At 40.5% G+C, this 23,560-nt stretch overlaps 1 protein-coding gene across 1 annotated transcript in view; it reads right to left on the bottom strand.

Moving 5' to 3' along the window:
- The window catches only part of plcl2 (phospholipase C like 2), a 278,448-nt gene that overhangs the window by 107,798 nt on the left and 147,090 nt on the right, over window positions 1-23,560 (bottom strand). Inside the window, exon 2 of the mRNA XM_072575710.1 lies at window positions 19,815-22,301. Within this exon, the coding sequence (XP_072431811.1) occupies window positions 19,815-22,301 (2,487 nt within the window). The remainder of the gene's footprint in view (window positions 1-19,814; window positions 22,302-23,560) is intronic.

Here is a 23,560-nt window from a genome sequence, read left to right as displayed (position 1 = left end):
GTAAAACTTGTGTCGGGAGATAAATTTATTAAAACCAATCAAATATTTTCAAGGCTTTTAATGAACAAAGGCAATCAATTCAATTAACTTCAATAACCTGGGTCATATGGCAGTAGGTAAAGGTTACCTGCACCAGCTGAGGCTTTACAACAGCAGGGTTCACATCATTGTCAATGGTACCTCACAAACTAGTGTAGGTTTTCCAGCAGTATTGAATAAAACCAAGTGAAAAATACATACTTATTCATTATTAATTTCAGCCAAGTCATGAAAACAGATTCCAAGCGAATATTAGGTATGTTCCTAGAAAAGCTGTGGAAATTCTGAGCGTAGGTCACCCTGGGTTGTCCTTATATACTTCATAGAAAGCTATGAAGCAACTGTCAGGGAGCAGTGTGATTAACGACTTTGACATTTAGGATCACCGTGAAAAAGGGCAGGTAGAAAAATATTAAATATGAATAGGACAATAAAAACAGAATTATGACAGTACAATGTTTCTATTACACTAAAAGAATTCTAAACAAAGGTACAGCAGAGTTAAGGGCCAAATGAACGAACAAAATACATTTTCTTTGAGACAACACAACATGGCAGATGTAATAAATACTCAGGGTAGACAAGCAGGATGCTGGAAGAACACAACAAGCCAGGCAGCATCAGGAGAAGGAGAAGTTGATGTTTCAGGTGTAACCCTTCTTCAGGACTGGGGGTGGGTGTAAGGGTAGCTGCAGATAAAAGTGATGAGAGGGCAGGGTTGTGAGATAGGGATAGGTGGAGTCAGATAGAGGGTACGAACTGGTTGATCGATGGGAGGGGTGAATTCAGTGGGTGGCAAGGAGGAGTGGAAGGGAGGAGGCGGCTCTGGGAAGAGAGTCAGAGGATGGGAAGGGAGGTTATTTGAAATTGGAGAACTCAATGTTGAGTCCTCTGGGCTGTAGGCTTCCCTAGTAAAAGATGAGATGTTGTTCCTCCAATTTGTCGTTTGATTAGTCGTGGCAATGGAGGAGGCCAAGGATGGTCATGTCAGAGAAAGAATGGGAAGGAGGATTAAAGTAGACATTAACTGGAAGGTCCAGTCAGCCCCTGCGAACCCCAGCTGAGATGCTCAGTGAACCGCTCCCTAAGTTTACATTGGTCTCTCTGATGTAGAGAAGACCACATTGGGAGCATCTGATGCAGTAAGCTACATTGGAGGAGAAGCAGTGAACTTCTGTCTCACCTGGAAGGACTGTTTGGAGCCCTGATGGAGGTGAGGGAGGTGTGGTATGCCAGCAAGTTCTGCAATTTGGGGTGGGGGGAGGGGGTTGGTGGGGAAAGTGGCACAAACCAAGGACTGTCGAAGGGAATGGTCCTTGCAGAAGGCAGATAGGGGTGGGTCTATTTGGAGTTGGTGAAAGCGTTTATGCGGGACTGGTGGAGTAGTAGGTGAGGACAAGGGGGACCCTGTTTTTATTGCGTTTAGAGGGGTGGAGATTAACAGCAGTGGAACGGGAAATAGAGGTGGTGTGGTGAAGAGCTGGCTGGATGACAGAGGTGGGGGAAAGCACATTGTTCAAAATACATGGACATTAGGGATGCTTGAGAGTGGAATGCCTCCTTGTCTCAGCAAATGAAGCGGAGGCGGAGGAATTGAAAGAATGGGATGGAGTTCTTGCAGGATACCGGGTGGGAGGAGGTATAATCCAGGTAATTGTGACAGTCTGTGGGCTTATTATAAATGTCCGTCTGGAGATTGTCACCGGAGATGGAAAAGGAGAGTTCAAGAAAAGGGAGGGAGACATCCAAGATGGACCAAGTGAGTCTGAGAGTGGGGTAGAAGTTGTGGGTGAAGTCGATGAACTGCTCCAGTTCAGCCTGGGTGCAGGAAGCTGCACTGATGCAGTCACTGATATAATGGTAGACGAATTGGGGCACAGTGCCTACGTAGGTACTGAGGAAGGACTGTTCAACATGACTGACAAAGATGCAGGCGTAGCTGAGGCCCATCCAAGTGTCCATGGCCACCCTCTGGTTTTAGAGGAAATGGGAAGAGTTAAAGGAAGAGATATTAAGGGTGAGAACTAGTTCCAGCAAGGCGGAGGAAGGTATTGGTGGATGGGGACTGGATGGATCTGTTTGAGATGAAGAAGCTGAGGGCCTGAAGGCCATCCTTGTTGAGTATGGATATCTATAAGGATTGCATGTCCATATTGAAGATAAAGCGCTGGGGGCCGGAGAACTGGAAGTTACTGAAGAGATGGAGGGCTTGGTTAGTGTCGTGGATGTAGGTAGGAAGTGCCTGAACCAAGGGGCAGCGGATGGAATTGAGATAGGACAAGATGAGTTTGGTAGAGCAGGATCATGCAGAGACTATGGGTTGGCTGGGGCAATTGGGCTTTTGGCTCTTGGGGAGCAGATAGAACCGGGCAGTGAGCGACTGGGGGACTATGAGATTGGAGGCAGTGGAGGGGAGATCACCAGACGCAATGAGGCAACAAGTGGTTTTGGCCTGAGGCATCACGTTGGGGTTGTGGTCAAGGATGAGGTAGGACGTGGTTCGGAGAATTGGCAATATAGAGGTCTATTCTCCAGATTACCACTGGTCCACCTTTGTTAGCAGGTTTGATGGTGAATTGGAGATTGGTGCAGAGAGACTGGAGCGCTGCGCTTCGGAGGATGTGACATTGGAGTGGGTGAGGGGGTGTGGAGAAATTGAGGCGGCGTTGTCACATCAGCAGTCAGCAATGGAGAGGGTCTAAAAAATACTCACCCTACAAAGAAAACCAATATTGAAATGAATAAAGAATCCCAATTTAGCACCTGGGAACTAATAATTACTTATATCGTGGATCACAGTTATAAAGGAGTTCAGCAACATCACTTTAATTTTAAACCAGACCATGTATCTGTCTGACTCACTCAGTTATTAATGGGGCCAACTGACAAATTAAAATAATCAATTCACAACACAATTTCTCATATATAAATTCATGCTCTCTTTTAGTGCAGATACTTAATTGGAAAATTGCCTTGAATTGCAATTCTTATTTGATTTTTTTAAAAGAAGTAATTTGGATGTCGAGCTGATAAATCAAAATCCTTTCAAAAATACATATATTGCTCATCATCTAACTCTCAGGTTTGATAACTACTGATGATAGTTGCATTTTTAAATATATTTTTGAAAAGAACACTCATCAACAATTGCCATCATGATTAATAAAATAAATATTTTAGACTGCAATTTTTGTCCCTATGCTCTTCAGCATGTAGTTTTCATCTATTAAATCGAATAGGTAGCAAAATACTAGCAGGTCTTGAATTTCCATCTGAGAATATGTATTTAAATTATCCTAAGAAAGATCAAATTAAACAATTGAAGACAGAAGTGATTTAGATTGTGTTCTTGCAAATCCTGTCTGTCCCCTTCAAAGATACTGATATCATGAGAAAAGGATGAACTGCATGGTTGAAGAGATTGTGTGCTAAAGATAAGTAAGTATAGATGATATCAAATATTCCAACTGGATAGCATTAAGGTAAAAAGGTTTAGGACTTAAGTACTTAAGTGGAGAAAACTGAGACAGACAATTACAGCATTGTATTGTAAGCACCGTACTAAATTAGTGTTCCCTTTGTCATTCTGTCTGTGTTTCCAGCATTATTTATGGCTGCCTTCATTAGCAGAGATCCCGATACCCTGATACATTAGCGCTACTTAAAGGCAGCATTTTCAAAGTGCACTAAAGTTTTCAAAGAATAGACTTGAGACATTGGTGGAAGATAGAAAGAACTGCTGCATCTGCAGGGGATCAGAAAGGTATCCAGATATGTGTTAAGGAGGCAGTGGGAGTAAGTAGCTGTGAAAGTCAATGTTACTCCAAGAACACAGGTAAGTCCGGAGTCCATATTTACCCTAGCTTCGACCTTTCAATTCAGCGCTGCCCCCTTGAATTGTCCTACCTGTCCATCTTCCTTCCCACATATCCACTCTACCCTCGCTTCCGACCTCACTTTCACCCCTAGCTTCATCTAACTATCGCATTCTCAGCTACCTTCCTCCCCAGCCCCATCCCCCTCCCATTTATCTCTCAGCCCCCTTGGGTCACAAGCCCCATTCCTGATGAAGGGCTTGTGCTCAAAATGTCGACTCTCCTGCTCCTCGGATGCTGCCTGACCAGCTGTGCTTTCCCAGCACCACACATTTTGACTCCATTATAGGAAGTGGCAAAACTGAGGCTACAAGCAGACATATTAAACTAAATGATGATTAAGGCCTCTGCGTATCTAATCCTCCCTCCTTAATCCTACTTCTCCCTCAACCCTCATCACCTTTGACTTACAAGATGCAAATGACGTAAGAATACACTTTTAGCATTCAGTCATTTGGTCACACAGGTCTTGAATATTGTTGTAAAGAGACACAAACTGCTGAAGTTTTCCATCCTGCAATCATCAGTACAAACATAAGGATACCAAATTTCAAACTAACACAAAAATTTATGTTGTGGATGGAGGTATTGTTTGGTCAGCAAGTTGATTTAGATTGGTTGAGGCGTTGCCATAGAGAAAATAAAATGAACTGTATGCTCCACCTGCTTCCAGATAATTCAAAAAAGGCTGCAAACTTCTTTAGTTGTAGAGAGTGAGATTCTACTTGTGAACAAACATTGCTGGCTCTGAAAGAAACCTTGTGCCGTTTTTGAATGACACGAAATATGAGGAGCCTTGTTCCCTATTGCTTTCCCCATGGCAGTACCTTGGCAAATTAAAGTCAAATTGCAAATCCTTCAGCAGCCCTTTCTGCCTGTAGTAAAAATGTTGCAATTATATGAAAGTTAGCATTTGTGCATTTATCCTCATGAGGAAAAAATCAAAACTTTCAGCAATATGTCACTCTTCCACTTCTTACTTTCTCCTGTTCCCAGCTACTTGAGAAACAAATAACTAAAATGAAGGGAGTAACTTAAAATAATCACCATCACCAGAAAGTCACTGGGAAAACTATTAGACCTAATGACAGACCAATGCCAGGGACCTGATGGCCTGCATATTAGTGTCTTAAAGGAAATGGCTACAGAGACATTATAAACATTTGGTTATAATTTTCCAAAGGTCCTCAGAGTCTGGAAGAATCCCTGTGGAATGGAGAATAGCTAATATAACTCATTTATTCAAGACAGGTGGGAGACAGAGAGGAGGAAATTTTAGGCCAGTTAGCCTAATATATATTATAAAGCGAAACTGCCATTTTAAAAGGATATAGCAGGATACTTTAAATCATTATGCGATCAGGCAAAGCCAAGACGTTTTTGTGAAGGAGAAACAGTGTTTGAGCCTTTTGATGAAGCAATAAGCAAAATGGATAAAGGGAAACCTATGAGATGTAGTGCACATGGATTTTCAACAGGTTTTGATAAGGTGAAACATTAAAGGTTGTTACATAAACTAAGTCCTCACGATAACCTCTAATTATGAAATTATGGTATGGAAGTAATATTAGAATGAATAAGGGGCTAATTAGCAAACTGGAAACAGACTGGAGTGCTAAATGGGCCATTTTCAGGTTAACAAACTTTTACTAGTGGTATGCCACAAGGATAATGCTGGGACTCGATATTTACAATTTACGTATGAATGGTTTGGATGAAAGGATGAATGTCTGGTGGTTAAATTTGCTAATGACATTAAGATAAGCAGGATATTAAGTGGCCAAGCAAGGGTTAAAAGGGATATTGGAGCTGAAAATGTTTCCTGAAGAAGGGCTCATGCCCGAAACGTCGATTCTCCTGCTCCTTGGATGCTGCCTGACCTGCTGCGCTTTTCCAGCAACACATTTTCAGCTCTGATCTCCAGCATCTGCAGTCCTCACTTTCTCTTAAAAGGGATATTGTTTGATAAGTAAGAGTGCAAAAAATAAGACAGATATAGCAAATGTGGGAAAATGTGAATCAGATCTCTTTAGCAGGTGGAATAGAAAAACAGCATAATATTTAAATGTAGAGACTGCAGAACACGGTAGTGCAGAGGGATCTAGTGGCCTGGTACGAGAATCATAAAAATTTGGTGTGCATGTACAGCAAGTGATTTGGAAGATAAAAAGAAGAGAATTTGCTGCAATAGAAATGGAATACGTAACATGGAAACTTTACTGCAGCCATACAAAACCCTGGCGAGATAACAAACATCACAGAACTGTACAGCACATTACATTCCATGTGGAGCACAGTGTACAGTTTTGGTTAAATGGATTTAATTGCATTACAAGCAGTTTAGAGGGGGTTCACTCAACTGATTCTTGAATGAAAGGCTTATCCTACAAAGAAAGATTGAACAGGTTCGGCTTATATTTATTGGTGTTTTAAAAAAAAAGTGGGAGATGATCTTATTGAAACACGCAAGATTTTGAAGGGAATTGATGGCATTGATACTGGGAGAATGGTTTCTCCTGTGGGAGAGACTAGAACTTGTGACACAGTTTAAGAATAAGAAGTCTCAGTTTTAAGATGAAGATGAGAAGGAATTATTTTCTCTCAGATGGTCTGTAAAATTCTCTGCTCCAGAGTTTAGTAGAGTCTGGGTCACTGAATTTATTCAGGGCTGACTTAGCTCGATTTTGATTGACAAGGAAATCCAGGGTTATGGGAGCCAGACAGGAAAATTAAATTGAAACCACAACCAGATTAACCATGATCTTAGTGAATGACAAAAAAAAAAGAACAAGTGTACAAACAGCTGAATACCTACTATTAATGCTTTGTTTTCAAATAATAATTGCAGGTGTAATAAAAATGATTGATATAATCTTTGCCTTGCTTAACCTGTGGTAAGACCTGGTGTAAAACCTTATAAAATGCAGCAAAGCATTACTCCAGTTAATGTAAGTAGATCCAGAAACACATTGTAAATCCCCACCATTAGGATATACACAATGAAATCCAGTGAGAAGGTCCTTAGCTCTAAGATAATAAGTTGATGAATTGATTAAAATGTGTTGGTTCCTAAACAATGTATGGACAAACTCTGAAAATATATTAATAAAACAAAACCAAAAAGTGCTCTTTAAGATACAATGGCACAATATTCAAGTTTCATAGAAATATGACTAATTCATGAACAGTGCAAGCAGCTCACAAAATGTTTCTGACTAGTTTCTGATGAAAGGCCATCAACTTGAAACTTCAACTGTTTCTTTTTGTTCAGATGCTGCTAAACCTGCTGAGCAATTCCTGCATTTCCTGTTATCCATTCCAGAATCTGTCGTACTTTGCTCTTATACTTAAGCTAAGTTTGAAGTTTACTCATGCAAGATGTTGAATAGAATGAAAAATAAGAAAGATCTCTCAAAGGTAGCATGAAATAAAATTAACTCTAAAATATTACATTAACTTAAAAGATATTGATTCCCAATGTGTTAGCCAGCAAGTACATCATAAATAAGGGAAACCCAAGGAACCTGTTTCAGTTAGAACAGCAGGAAGGTCGCTTCATCACTTCCCCAGGACTACAAAGGATAAAAAGAAAATCAATCAGCTTGGGATCAGTATCAAAATCAATCAGCTTGGGATCAGTATCAGAATGTACCTGGTAGCAATTATAGATTTAAGATGAGGACAAGATCTAGTTTCTGCATAAAGCTATAATGTATGTAAAGTACCATAGAATTATAAGCATCCATAGCACAGGAGGAGGTAATTCAGCTCACAGCTTGTTGAATCTCTTTCCTGAAGAAATCCAAACCTAATTCAACTTACCTTGTCTCTCCTGTAGAATCACAGATGTTTACAGGATAGAAGGAGTGCATTTCCTAAGGACTCTCTCATATCACAATGTATAAGCCAATGAGACATGCATGTCAATTTTCATTTTTTGGTTCCAAAATCGACATTTAGGCCCATACTTGGCATAACTGTTAACCCTTCATTTTTCAACATGTTTGGGGCTAATTCATAATTGGAATTGATCTCAATTTGTCAGCTCAGAGATACGTGTTTAGGGTTACATTAATCTCATAAGTTGACAAATGGGAATCAAGCAGGTATTTTGGGCTGCATTGCCAAGAAAATGCACATGAGCAAAATTAGGGCAACTTGTGCCAACATCGGTACTTCATACATTGCATTCCACATACAAGTTGAAATAATTGCACAGAGGCTGGTATTCTGTCACCAAGTCACCCTTTACATATGACTAGTACATGGTCTCTGACCAGCCAGTTCAGAGCCAGTACCTACAAACAGGAGATTCTCTGAAACCCCTGTATATATTAGATTAGATTAGATTACTTACAGTGTGGAAACAGGCCCTTCGGCCCAACAAGTCCACATCGACCCGCCGAAGCATATACCACCCAGACCCATACTCCTACATTTACCCCTTCACCTAACACTACGGGCAATTTAGCATGGCCAATTCACCTAAGCTGCACATTTTTGGATTGTGGAAGGAAACCGGAGCACCCGGAGGAAACCCACGTAGACACGGGGAGAATGTGCAAGCTCCACACAGAGAGTCGCCTAAGGCGGGAATTGAACCCGGGTCTCTGGCGCTGTGAGGCAGCAGTGCTAACCACTGTCAACCAGGGCTCCCTAATTGGGTTAAGTTAACAACCCCATTCAAGGATAACATAGTCAATAAGATCCATCTGGCCTTCCTTCCAATCACTATACAATTCGATTCCCATTCCTGGAAGGACTCTCTGAAGCTTCAAAAAGTTGACCTATACATGTGCTAAGATATATGGTACTTTGAATGTCTTGTTAAAAGGGAACCATTGATCTGATTAACTAAGGTAAGCTAAAAAGCTTCATATTAATTATAACATGAATATTTAAACAAATAATGTTTTCTCACATTAATTGGGAAGCTATAAGATATTAAGGTGAGAAACTCTGAATTTTTAGGAGATATGAGTGTTCATCCTTACCTGAAAGCTCTTTCTAGCTCTGGATTAGGAGTCCCAAGTTCAAGTTCAACTGTTCTAGAGGTGTGTAATACACTGCTGCCTCTCAGTGCCAGAGACCCGGGTTCAATTCCCACCTCACGCAACTGACTGTGTGGAGTTTGCACATCCTCCCAGTGTCTGCGTGGGTTTCCTCTGGGTGCTCCAGTTTCCTCCCACAATCCAAAAATGTGCAGGTTAGGTGAATTGGCCATGCTAAATTACCCGTAGTGTTAGGTGAAGCGGTAAAATGTAGGGGAATGAGTCTGGGTGGGTGGCGGGTCGGTGTGGACCTGTTAGATTAAGTAATCTAATCTAAGCTAAAATATTTATTTTGCTTTTTGTTAACAAGTGACTGAGATGTTTGAGGAGCAATATTACCACCTCACATGTCTACGTGTTAATGATTCATTAGCCAGAGGTAATGATGGATCCCAACTTGGCTATTTTTTGCTCAATAACACCAAAAGGTGCTGCAGTCTTCTCACATCTGCATCACTTACCATGAGGAGGCTTTCATTAGAAAATAATATAAAAAATTGTGTTTATTCATGTGAGATCAAATCGGTCTTATTTCTACTTATTGTTATTTGAGTAAGAAAGCTTGTATTTAGTTAAAAAAAAGACAAACTCAAAACTATTCACTTGGGCTGCTACCCAAAACCTAATTCAATGCTGAGAGTATGCTTCCTCTCCTGAGGAAATCTCAAACTAAGGGACATAGTTTCGAATAAAGACATCTCCTGCCAGGACTGAGCTGAGGAACAGTTTCTTCAGAGTACTATTAGTCTTTGAAATGCTTTACCCCACATAGTAGTGGAGACTGAGTCACTAAATATATTCAAGACTGAAGTAGACAGATTCATTGATTGACAAGGGAGTGAGGGATTATGGGAGACAGATAGGAATGTGGACTTGAATGTAACAGTAGACTTAAGGGGCCAAATGGCCTCTCCTGCTCTTATATTCTTATTTCTTATGTTCTTAAGCTTGATGTCCTCTTCTTTTGTCTTGCAGATCTCATGGAAATCAGTCACAATTATCCAGGCAAACTCTGAAGCCCATAAGGGCTACTAATGGAGGACTGCATTGTTCGAGATATCAACTTTTGAAAGAGTTATTTAGATTGTCCTGATAAATTTTAAAAAGGCTGACCCTCAAACTTCAGGTTGATGTTTACTAAGATTTGTAAGTTTCTGCCATGGGTCTCAGTTTCTTCAATTGGCTAACTCTTGACCTACATTCTTTTGGCCACCTGTTTCAGGCTGTCCCTCTCAGAATGTGGATCAAGAGCACAAGATTTGACACCTCTACTTGCCCTTTCTAGCACTGTTCTACCTCGTAATTAAGATGTTGTGACTAAAACTTTCATGCAGGTTGATTGACAAGTTGCTGTCATTCTGATAGATTGGAACAAGTTCCTCTCAGTCATTGATGTCAATGTTGCACTTCAAAGAGAACTCAAAGAGCCTTCAAAGCATTTCCTTGGTCCTCCACTGAAGCACTGGCCATTTGAGATTTGAGGAACCAGTACCTGGTAAAGGGGGAGATTTTCAGCCATTTGGACATTGTGTACAGTTTCAGAGGTTTTGCCTGACTGCTTGTGGAGCAGGCTTCAAGAAGGACATCTGCTTTGGCTCGCCAGTCCCTTTACTGAATCCACAGGATACAATTAAAGCATTGTTAATGGAACCCCTCTATTGTTCTCATTTCATGCCAGTATACAGCCAATGTTCCAGTACAGCAGTGTGGTGCAGATGACTTCTCTATACACTAAATTTTTGTTGATTTGTAGAGGTCTTTGTTAGGAAAGTCTCAATGCTGTAGAATGTTGAACTAATGTTCATCTGATCAAATATCAAAAATATCATGCACGTTTATGAAAAGTAATGCTCCTAATGTCCTAATTATCATTTTTTAAATCATTAATTTTAGTACTGTTTATGGGACCTTGCTATACACTAGATATTTGATGTGATTGCTCACATTAAAAAATGTAACTGTATTTCAAAGTAATTTATTATGGATGAAACTTTAGGGCACTTTCAAGAAACTGTAAATTCTTTTTTCTGTCTCGAGGAACAATAACCAAAATCCAATGTCTCAGTCTTTACTGAATAGACCAAAACAACTTAGCATTTTTTAGCACAGATCTTATTTCAATATCCAATAACAAATACTCTCCTATTTAAGATACATCAGCAGATCTAACCAAAGAGTCAGAATCAGAAAACAAATCCCTTTTTTCAACTCTGAGTTAATTTTTGACTGCAAAAAATGTATGCCCTGCAGGTTAATGATTAGTTCAGGAAAGCCACAGCTGTATAAATTTTAGTAATAGAGCATTGCATTTTTGAATCTCAGGCTAAGATAGCCGAAAGCACTATCCACAATACGTGGAACTAGAAACATGGAAAATAGGAACAGAAGTAGGCCATTCGGTCTTTTGTATCTGCTGTGCCATTCAATTTTGATCCTGATTGATTATCCTACTCAACATCCTGTTCCTGCTTTTGCCCCATGCCCTTTGGTCCCTTTAGTTCTAAGAACTATATCTAATTTCTTCTTGTAAACAGTCATTTTGGCCTAAACTCCTTTCTTTGGCACAAACGTCCACAGGTTCATCACTCCCTGGATGAAGAAATTTCTCTTTATCCAGATCACGACCCAATTTTACAAATTTCCTGATCAGGTAACAGAGCAGATGATAATTTGAAGCATCAATTGGATGCTTGATATATCCAGCAAAGGAACAGACATAAATCAATAACCTACTTATCCATAAAGAGGTACAATATGACCAGATTTAATTTTAAATTCTATGCTTTATGTTAATACTTTCTTAACATTGGCCATTGAGTTGAAATTAAGGGGAGACAATAGTTTTGTAGGAACATTATTGGAATTGAAAGACAAGAGGTCACAACTGATAGTTTGGGGATACTGTTGAGATCCCACCACAGCAGCTGGTGGAAATTAAATTCAATGAATAAAGTTGCAATTGAAAACTATTCTCAGCAATGAAACTTTTGACATCGTAAGAACCTATCTGGTTCACGACTGTTATTTAAGGAAGGAAATCTGATATGCTGCAAGCCATTTATTTCAAAGTCAGTTAAGGATCAGCAACTAACACTGGCCAAGCAAAAGTAAAAAGGCAGAGCTGCAGATAACATACACCGATTATGGGTTCTAGCACTCGATCAGTACAGTTAAGGATTGCTTTCATTGTCATTGTGCTAAGTTGCTTCAACCTTTAACTCTGCTGAATATAAGACCATAAGACGTAGGAACAGAGGTAATGCAGACATTAACCTAAAAGTTTCTCAGTTAGCCAAAATGAGGTTATCAGAAGAATTGCCTGCATTTCTCTGTTGTCAATCCTTCAAATATGTCAGTGCAAGTAATCAGATGGTGAATTATCCTTGCCAACATTGCCCATTTGTAAGTAATGAGCTGAAAAATATAAATAAATCTCATTATCTATAAGATCCTTTTCAAAGGAAACTTGGAAGGAACGCTGATAAATGGCTTCTCAAAATGTACACTATATTTTCTAAGATGCACAGGTAAATAAAAAGCATGATCTGTGCAAAATAAATAGCTCAATACCATTTAATCTTACATTAATTGTCTAAGAATGGTGCTGATTTCAATCAACCAGGAAGTGGCATGTATGGGGGAGCTGATGGCCTTGTGGCTGTTAATCTAGAGACCCAGGTAAGGCTCTGCAGCTTGAATTCCACCATGGCAGACGGAATGATCATGAATCCATTGCTGATTGTTGAAAAATAATCTGGTTCACTTAAATCCTTCAGGAAAGGAATCTGCCATCCTTACATAGTCCAGCCTTCATGTGATTCTAGACAGCAATGTGATTGACTCTTAACCACCCTTTGGGTGATTAGAGATGGACAATAAATGCTGGCCTAGCCAGTGGTGCCCTCATCCCATGGATGAATTTTTAAAAACTAGTTAATTGAGTAAAAGATTGATTGTTAAGTGAGAAGTCAAGCAGAACCTGGCTGCTTCCCTGTTGGGACTGAGCAATGAAAAGACATCATCACCCAGTTTCACAAATTTCCTGCCCATTTAATATAGTAGATGATAGTTTCCCGCCAAACACTTTCAGAGACTGTGAGGCAACTAAAGTGAGAAAGTAATGGTTTTAACTTGCTCTGGTACATAACTAAAGAAATAAATTGCCTACTGGAAGTTTCAGAGAACCAGATTTCTGTAGTACTATCTTCTGAAACAGAAAAAGGTTTGTGCTTTGCCTTTTCAGCTGACCTTGTGATTCTTATTCCAGTATTTATATAGTTATTTTTCCCTCATATTTACAAATTCCACACATCCCCTCTCCTATTTCTATTAAAGCTTCCCTTTTAAAATTATGTTTCAATATAACATCACAACAATGCATAACCATTACTTTATGCTTTCAGTTTTAGAGAAATATGTTGTAGGTTCATAGTTGAGTAGCAGTCATTACAAGTAATTTTTAAATAATGTGGATGTTAAAAATATATTTCAGTATCAGATCATTAATGGCAATAAAATTATTATTATATTATGCAAACAATTTTGATCATGGAATCCAAACTGCAACACTCTTAACATTTTTAAACTTACACTTAAAACAATGAGAATATTTACTAGAATTTATGTGACAGGGTTCTGCAATAGCTGATACTTTCAGGAGAAGATTTGATTATGTAATAAAAGAACATATGAACTGAACTTTATCTGGAATCAGCACTCTATAGAGTGTTTAAAGAATGACCAGTCTGAAGGATGTAGTACCCACAAACAGGACAATCCATTTTCCAGATGTACCAGGAGCACTGAACTTGACATTGTGCAGCTTTATGCAAGGAGTTTGTATGTGATAGGAAATAGCTCAAGAAATATTTTTAATTCTTCTCTGTCTGTTAAATAAGTCCTTCACATTGGCTCTAGATTCATACTGTTAATAGTTCACCCTCTTCATATACATTCATCTTGATTCTAACATCGTTGCAAGTTACCACCCCATCCCCAAACCCTCTTTCTCCTTCAACATTTTGAACACAATATTGCCTTCCACCTGTGCTCATCTTTCCTCTATGTCCATATTTGAATTCCACGAAATCAGAATGCTAACTTGGCCACAGCACTAAAACAGCTCATGTCAAAGTAACAAATGACATCCTCCGACAGTGACTAAGTCAAACTAACCTTCATCCATTTTCTCAACGTCTGTAACTTTAGACACACTTAAGCACAGTATCCTCCTCCAGACTCATCCAGCTGGGTGAGATTGCACACCATCTGTGTCCATTCGCATCACCTGCAATAATGTCTCTTCTCACTCCACTGTCAAAAGTATCCTCCCAAAGATTTATCCTTACCCCCTCCGACTTCTCATCTATATGGTGCTCATTAGAGATATTGAGGTTAATCTTATGATCCCCTGCTGCAATATATGAGGGTGGGCGGGGAATGGAGGATATTCAGGCATATAAAACAAAGTTTACCAAAAGTCATAAAATAGAGGCCCTGTAGTTGTTAAGTAAGGAAAATTTAAATGCATATTTCCACTATTGCCACATTAACAGTGAGCAGGCAAAGGTGGAAGGAAAGTGGCCAGAAGGCGATTTGTCCAACTCAGGGTAAAAGGCGGGTAAGGATAGGAGTAATTACCCTTTGAAGGTCCTCTGTGCCCATCAAGCGCATCCAATCATACATCATTCCTCTCACTGAAATCCCAATCTCTCTCAACCAAACGTCCTGCACTAATGCAGTATCCATGGATTTTAAAAACAGTCTTAGACTGTTGACACTACTGTCAAGACCAGCATTTATTGCCTATTCATGATTAGCTTGGAGTATGTGGTGGTGAGCTGCACACTTAAACCACTCCAGTCCCAAGATGTAGGAACACTCACAGTCTTGGCAGAAAGGAAGTTCCAGGATTTGACTCAGTGATAGTGAAGAAACAGCAAAACTATTCTAATCAAGATGATATATGGTATGGAGGGGACTGCAAATGGTGGGTTTTCCATGTGTCTGCTGTCCTTCTCCTTCCAGATGGTAGTACCATAGTTTTGGAAGCTACTGTTTTTCTAAGTCCCTGCAACGAACACTGAATCCTCCCATTTCCTCCAGACCAAAGGGGTAGCCATGGGCACACGTATGGGCCCCAGCTATGCCTGTCTCTTTGCTGGCTACGTAGAGCAGTTGATCTTCCGTAATTACACCGGCACCACTCCCCACCTCTTCCTCCGCTACACTGATGACTGCATTGGCACCACCTCGTGCTCCCGCGAGGAGGTTGAGCAATTCATCAACTTCACCAACACATTCCACCTTGACATTAAATTTACCTGGACCATCTCTGACACCTCTCTCCCCTTCCTGGACCTCTCCATCTCCATTAATGACAACCGACTTGACACTGACATTTTTTACAAACCCACCGACTCGCACAGCTATCTGGATTACACCTCTTCCCACCCTACCTCTTGCAAAACTGCCATCCCGTATTCCCAATTCCTCTGCCTCCACCGGATCTGCTCCCAGGAGGACCAGTTCCACCACAGAACACATCAGATGGCCTCCTTCTTTAGAGACTGCAATTTCCCTTCCCACGTGGTTAAAGATGCCCTCCAACACATCTCATCTACATCCCGCACCTCTGCCCTCAGACCCCACCCCTCCAACCATAACAAGGACAGAACGTCCCTGGTGCTCACCTTCCACCCTACCAACTTTCGCATAAACCAAATCATCCGACTACATTTCCGCCACCTCCAAACAGACCCCACCACCAGGGATATATTTCCCTCCCCACCCCTTTCCACCTTCCGCAAAGACTGTTCCCTCCGCGACTACCTGGTCAGGTCCACGCCCCCAAACAACCCACCCTACAATCCTGGCACTTTCCCCTGCCACCGCAGGAACTGTAAAACCTGCGCCCACACCTCCTCCCTCCCCTCTATCCAAGGCCCTAAAGGAGCCTTCCACATCCATCAAAGTTTTACTTGCACATCCACTAATATCATTTATTGTATCCGTTGCTCCCGATGTGGTCTCCTCTACATTGGGGAGACTGGGCGCCTCCTAGCAGAGCGTTTTAGGGAACATCTCCGGGACACCCACACCAATCAACCACACCGCCCCGTGGCCCAACATTTCAACTCCCCTTCCCACTCTGCCGAGGACATGGAGGTCCTGGGCCTCCTTCACCGCTGCTCCCTCACCACCAGACGCCTTGAGGAAGAACGCCTCATCTTCCGCCTCGGAACACTTCAACCCCAGGGCATCAATGTGGACTTCAACAGTTTCCTCATTTCCCCTTCCCCCACCTCACCCTAGTTCTAAACTTCCAGCTCAGTAACTGTCCCCATGACTTGTCAGGACTTGTCCTACCTGCCTTTCTTCTTTTCCACCTCTCCACTCCACCCTCTCCTCCTTGACCTATCACCTTCATCCCCTCCCCCCACTCACCCATTGTCCTCTATGCTACTTTCTCCCCACCCCCACCCTCCTCTAGCTTATCTCTCCACGCTTCAGGCTCACTGCCTTTATTCCTGATGAAGGGCTTTTCTCCGAAACGTCGATTTCGAAGCTACTTGGATGCTGCCTGAACTGCTGTGCTCTTCCAGCACCACTAATCCAGACTCAACCATGTCGTGCATCAGTGTTAACAGGAATGAATGGTGGAGGTGCTGGACAGGGTGACAATCAAATGAACACTTTCATCTGGAGAGTATTCCACCAGACTCATGATTGTGCTTTGTAGATGGTAGACAGGCCTTAGGAAGTCAAGAAGTGAGCAACCCACCACAGACTTCCTAGCCTCTGATCTGCATTCTAGCCACAGTTTTTGTGTGGCTGGTTCAGTTCACTTTCTAGTTAATAGTAATGCCCAGGATATTGACAATGAGGGCGTCAGCAATGATAATATCACTGAATGTCAAGAAAGATGGTTAGATTCTCTTGTTAGAGATGGTCATTAACCAGAACTTAACCAGTGCAAACATTACTTGCCACTTATCAGCCCAAACCTGGATGTTGTCTCAATATTGCTGCATATGGACAATGGATAGTTCAGCATCTGGTGCTGAACATTGTTTAAGAATCAGTGAACACCCCCACTTCTGACTTTTTGATGGAGGAAACATCATTGATGAGTTGCCTCTGGCTTTGAGCTAGATCTGACTACAACAAGCTTAGATTTTTATCCTCTGATTCCCAATGACTCTTGTTTCGCTAGGATTCCTTGATGCTCTCCTCGGTCAAATGCTGCCTTGATTTTAAGGGCATTCACTTTCACTTCATTCCTGGAGTTTCCCTTTTGTCAATGTTTGGACCAAGGCTGTAATGATCCCAGGGTCTGAGTGGTCCTGGCAGAACCCAAATTAAGCATCAGTGAGCAGTTTGTTGTGCAGCATAAGATACTTAATAGAACCAATGTTGATTTCTTTCATCACTTTGCTGATATTCAAGAATAGGCTGATAGGGCAGTAATTGGCTGAGTTGAATTTGTCAAGTTTTTTTTGTGAACAGGACATACCTAGGAAATTTTCCACATTTCTGAATAGATGTCAGTACTATAGCAATGCCAGAACATCTTGGCTAGGGGATAGTTATAGAGCACGTGCTCAGTACTAGTGCCAGAATGTTGTCAAAGCCCATTGGCCTTGGTGTACCTTGTGCCCAATCATCAATGTCTTGATATCAAAGGAAACATACAAAGGTATGAAAGAGGAACAAAAGTAGGTTGTTTGACACATTGAGCTTGCTGTCACTCAAGAACATATGTAAAATTTGTTTATGTTTCAAATTCCAAATTATTTGATTTTCTTGCCGAACAAGAATCTATCTTCTACTGCTTTAAAAGTTTTCAATGATCTTGTCTCCATTGCCTTGTGAAGCAGAAAACTCCAAAGTTGCTAAAAGAAAAAAATTCTCCTTGGTTATGTCCTACAAGGGTAACCCCTAAATTTGAAACCATACCCCATAATTCTGGATTCATCCTAAAAGAGGAAACATTCTTTCAACATCCACCTTTTGGGATCTTATGTACCCCAGATCATCAACTCACAGCCTTGTAAATTCCAGTGGAAACCAAAGCCGTGCATGTCCAACCTACCCTCATACGACAATCCACTCATTTAAGGTATCAGCTTATTCAATCTTCTCCAATGCATTAACATCCTTTCTTAAATAAGACGACGAAGATTGTTCAAAGTATTCGAGAGATGCTCTCAACAAAACCCAGTACAACTGAAGTATAACATCCTCAATTATTTTACTCAATTCCTCTCCTAATAAAGGAAAGCATCCTATTAAACTTCTGAACTATGTGCTAAAACTCCATACTAACGTTTTGTGACAACTGCAGTAGAACACCTAGATCCCTCTGCAGGTTGGAATTCTCTATTTAAGCCATACTCTGCTTTTTCATTTTTCCTTCTCAAGTGAAGAATTTCACATTTCCCCAGATTTTTCAAATTTTTACCCACTCACTCAACCTGTCTACATCCATCTGCAAACTCTTCACAAAATAATTTGCTACCTATTTTGTGTCATCTGAAAATGTATTAGCCTCCCTTTCCTTGTGAGCAGAAAGGTTATACTTGCTACTTTCCAGTCTGTTGGAACCTTCCCTGAATCTAGAAAAATGAATTAAATTGGATGCAGGTTGACATCTGTGATGCTGGGGACCTCAGGAGGGTGGATCACCCTCTTAGCACTTCTGGCTGAAGATGGATGGGAATGCTTTAGCTATGTCTTTTATACTAACGTGCTGTGGTCTTTTTAGAATTTGTTGCAGTCCCAGCAGTGACCAGTACTGCGCCCTGGCACTGATGGGACTACTCAGCTGCTGGCCAATCAGATTGTCCAGCATCTTGTTGGTTCAGGCTTCCTGTGCCAAAAAGGGAGAGTTATAGTGTCATCTTAGTAAGGCTGGCCCTCGTGCACTTTCAGTGTGTTGTTGACCAATCCTTTTCATGGTGCGAGATAGGTGAGGAGCGATATATTCTCCCAGGGTAAAATTTGCCCTGTCATCAAAAAGCATAGCATCAGTTTCTACCTGTGTGCTGATGATGCCGAGTTCCAGCATCTCCTGGTGTCTCTATGTCATTGATTTGTCAGACTGCTCATACAACATGCAGTTCTTGATGAGCAATAATTTTCTCAAACTAATGAACAAAATAACTACATCTGCTCAGGAACACCATCTGACTCTGCCCCTATCTCAGCTCAGTTTCTGTTGAAACCTTCATCTATGTCCCTTACAGCACTTATCTATTCTGATACATTCCTGAATGGTTTTCCATGTTCTACTCTTATGTTTTCACTTTAACCAACTCCCATTGACCTATTTTTGGTCTGCTTTGGTTCCCAGTTTTGCGACTCATCACATTTAAAGTTCTCATCCTTGTTTTAATGCCCACACTGCAAAAGGCCTTAGACCTGCCTGATTCTAATTTCCTCCATCCTTACAGCCTTCAATATATCCAAATTCATTCAATGCATTTGAGCATTCCAGACTTTTAATATTCCACCATTGGTGTCTGTGTCTTCATTTGCCAAGGCCCAAAGCTCTGGAATTTCATTCAAAAACCTCTCTGCCCCATCCCTTATTTAAGGTACTCTTTAAAACCTTATTAACAAAGCTTTCGATTATCGGTCTTATTTATCTCCTTATGTGGCTCAGTGTCAAATTTTGCCTGATAATGGATAATCCTAAAGAAGCATTATGTTAAAAACATTGTATAAATAAAAGTTGTTCTTGTTAATATCATATTTCTATCATAGCTTAAAACCAACTAAAAGCAATTCATCCTAATTGCTATTACATTATAGTAGACTAAACAAACCATAGTTTGCACAACTGTACCTGCACATTTTCTCGAAGATCAGTTGCTTCCTTTAATTGTTGAACAACAGTCTTGAATATTTCATCTATAGATTTTATCAAGATTGTTCTCATGCTAGCATACTCTCTGGACCTTTTAGCTTTTCTCACAGAAAGGCCACGTTTGTGAGGTTTCCCTCCACCTCTCCTGTTAGTGATTGCCACATGTACGAATAATGAGGCATATGGTAAAGTTTCACCTGTCAGTGACTGAAGCGTCACATGTCTGTATCCTGGTTGTAAGCATTCAAAAGGAATCGTATACTGAGCAATAAATTCATCTCCAATGTAGTCATCATCTAGAACCACGAATCGCACCATTGCCAACTCAGGGAGGTTAATCTGGAATTCAAAACTCTCATCAAAAATTGGATTCTCTCCATTTTGGTTAACTGTTTTAGTTCTTTGTTCAGCACAGTCTGCAGGGATTCCATGGATCTCAACATACACATAAGGATCTACGACATCACCTTTAGAACCCGAGCCTTTTGGCTTTGGAAAATTTTGGCCACTAATGATTTTGATGTGGAGGAGTTGAGGAGAAACACCTGGCACTGAATCTTTAGTATTGGCACTGAAATAAGAAACTTCTTCTCTCATGATGGCAGGACGAAGCACGTATCCACAATTCCCATTCTGACGGAACCAACCAATGTTAAGGTCCATCATTAGACCAGGTGTCTGGTAATTCATTGCTACTACTTGGCAGCCACATTTCCAAAAGTCCTGAGGATTCATGTTGCTTGAATCTATTCTCATTGGATTTGGAAATATTCTGGCCAGGAAACGCTTATTATAATTTACAAAGTCCTTTGGGTATTCATTCGCAAGTTTAGTGGCAGTTACTTCATTGAAAGAGCAGAATTCCCAAAATTTCTGATTTTGAAGTGAGTCTGTAAAGTCTTTAAACATTACAGATTTACAAAGACTCACCATGTCTGAGAGTTCTTTGCAGAGCTTAAATTTTCTGTTTGAGACTACATTCTGTTGGTCTGTATTCTCATCCGACACCTTTTTTGCCATTGCTGCGCCTTCATCTTCATCTGTAATATCACCTGCAGAGCCTGTGAAATTTGCTGGCAGCTTTTTTGCCTTTAGCAGAATTTTCTTCTTAAGGACTTCAGGGGAGGGTAGATAACTGTCATCAACAGAGGGAGGTTTTGTGTACAGTTTGTCTCCAAACGTTTGTTTCATATGTTGGATCATCACCTTCTGCTGTTTTAATGAACAGTGATTTTCTAAACACAAAATCAAAGGATATTCCGATGCAACAAAAGCATATTTGTTAATTATGTCAATAACCTGGTGGAAGACTATCTGTGATGTCCTAGTATGACCTGTATAGATGACTGGTTCATTGTCAGGACCATCCCATGCATCCACCTCAATACTTCGACACCCCATTTTCAGAGCACGAATATATCCTGTGATATCTGAGGGACCTTGGAACTGATCCTCAATCAAGTAGGTGTTGTGTGATGCATTTATGTAATAATGAGACACAGGTTGTGTCATGTCCTGACAAACCTTCTTGTGCTCTGGATCAAATATATGGCATTCAGGTGAGATGAGGTACTTGGTAAAACCATCCAAGGAAAGCCAACCTCTTTCCTGTCCTTCTCTTGATGGCTCATATTTCTGAATAATATTCATGCTCACTTGTTCCGTAACATGTGGCATTCCCTGCTCAGCTTCCAAAAACATCATCAGGTCCTTGGAATCTAAAAATTCTTTATTGCTTGAAAACTGGACTAACAAAAAATATATTTCTGGTCTCGTGCAAAGCTCATGATAAACTTCAATAAGTTCCTCTTTGATAACATCAGTTCCTACTTTTTCTTTTGCTTTGTGCAATTCTTTGAACTTCAGTTCGATTTTGGCATTTTTCAATCCCGAGTTCAGATTCTTAACAAGCTGTACAGCTTTGTTAAATGGTATATGTCCTACACCTTTTGTATCAGCTGCAGCAAAAACACTTGAAAGCCATGATGTCCGCATGTTATTGTGACTGCTCTCTATCATGTCTAATGTGTGTTTCCCATAGGAGATCAGATACCGTAGGCCTGTAACCCAAATATTTGCGACATCTGCAGAATTAGCTACAAGGTCTAATGACTCATAGTTTTCTCCATAAATTATTGAAAATGCACAGTCTTCTGAAATATGATCATAAATAGCATTGGTGCGAAACATTTCTGTATTTTTTCCCGTTCGAACTTCTTTGATTGAAGTTATGTCGATTTTTGCTTTATCTGATTCTTTCTTCGAAGGATCCCATCGAAGGGATTGCATGTCTGCATCCAAAAGAAAATAGCGATGATAGACTCTGGAATTGGAGCGAATTTTTTTAAGTTCAGAGCCTTCAATCATTGAATTAATACAATCACTGGCACTGCTGATCTTCTTTTCGGTTGGCATGCTGCTGAAGGAGACTGTTTTCTTTCTCTCCTTTCGTTGCCTGGTGCCATCCTGCAAAGAGGAAAAAGTTCTATAAATAAAAATGTTTACGTGCAAGATCTTAGATAACACATGTAAACTTCTGTTCCCTTTGTTTGGAGAATGGATGGAAGGAGCAAACACGTGGAACTGTTGCACTTTGAGACTACAAGATACTGACAGGATAACTGATATTATAAACAACAAAGATAAGCAACTTGTTTTTCTCCACAGTATGTCAAGTATGATCAGTTTAACGAAGTAACTCTGCACGTTGAGAATGATGAGGTGTAGGCTAACTCTCATTTGCCTCCATTCGATCTGTGATCTCAATAGGATCACTGTGGGCATTGTAAAGTGGAAGATGGGTAATTTGCAACATTGAGGAAAAGGCAGAAATGCCAATCACTAGGAGATTTAGCAGGAAACAGTCAGAGCAGCATAAGTGAAAGTCTGGTAGTAGTTGCTTGATCTCCTTCCCTAAAGGAAAATCCAAAAGGCCACATAGAAAATCAAATGAAGGAAACATTACCATAATGTCATAAGAAACAGAAATAAGCCATTCAGCCCATGGAACATGCTCTGCCATTCAATGATAACATGGCTGACCTGATAATCCTCAACTCCACTTCACAGCCTTTTCCCCATAACCCTTGATTCCCTAACTGATTAAAAGTTTGTCAGTCTTAGCATTGAATATACTCAATGGCCCAGCCCTGACAGCCCTCTGTGATAAAGAATTATTTCTTATCTCTGTCCTAACTGTCCTAACCCCTTATTCTCAGATTGTGCCTCCAGAGGAAACAACCATTCTGCATGTCAAGTCCCCTAAGAATCTTGTATATTTTAATAATCACTCTTCTAAACTCCAATGATGAAAAGCCCAATCTACTCAACCTCTCCTCACAAAGAAAATCCTTCCATTTCCAGATCAACCGAATGTATGTTCTCTGAACTGACCCAATATGAGTATATCTCTCCTTAGATAAGACAATCAAAACTGTTCACAGTTTTGCTGGGGTAGTCTGACTAATAGCTTTATGTTTTCAGCAAGGCCTCTGTATTTTTATACTCCATTCCCTTTGAAATCAAGGCCAGTAATCCATTTGCCTTCTCTATGACCCGCAGAATTTAGATGCTGGCTGCTTCCGATTCATACACAAGCATGCCCCATCCCTCTGTGTGGCAGATTTAGATAAAATAGATTAGATTAGATTAGATTAGATTAGATTACCTACAGTATGGAAAAGGTCCTTCGGCACAACAAGTCCACGCCGACCCTCTGAAGAGCA

Source organism: Chiloscyllium punctatum, chromosome 8 (assembly GCF_047496795.1).
Source record: "Chiloscyllium punctatum isolate Juve2018m chromosome 8, sChiPun1.3, whole genome shotgun sequence".
NCBI classification, from domain to species: Eukaryota; Metazoa; Chordata; class Chondrichthyes; order Orectolobiformes; family Hemiscylliidae; genus Chiloscyllium; species Chiloscyllium punctatum.
Note: the sequence above shows the minus strand (reverse complement) of the source record. Positions and strands in the feature narration are given on the sequence as shown.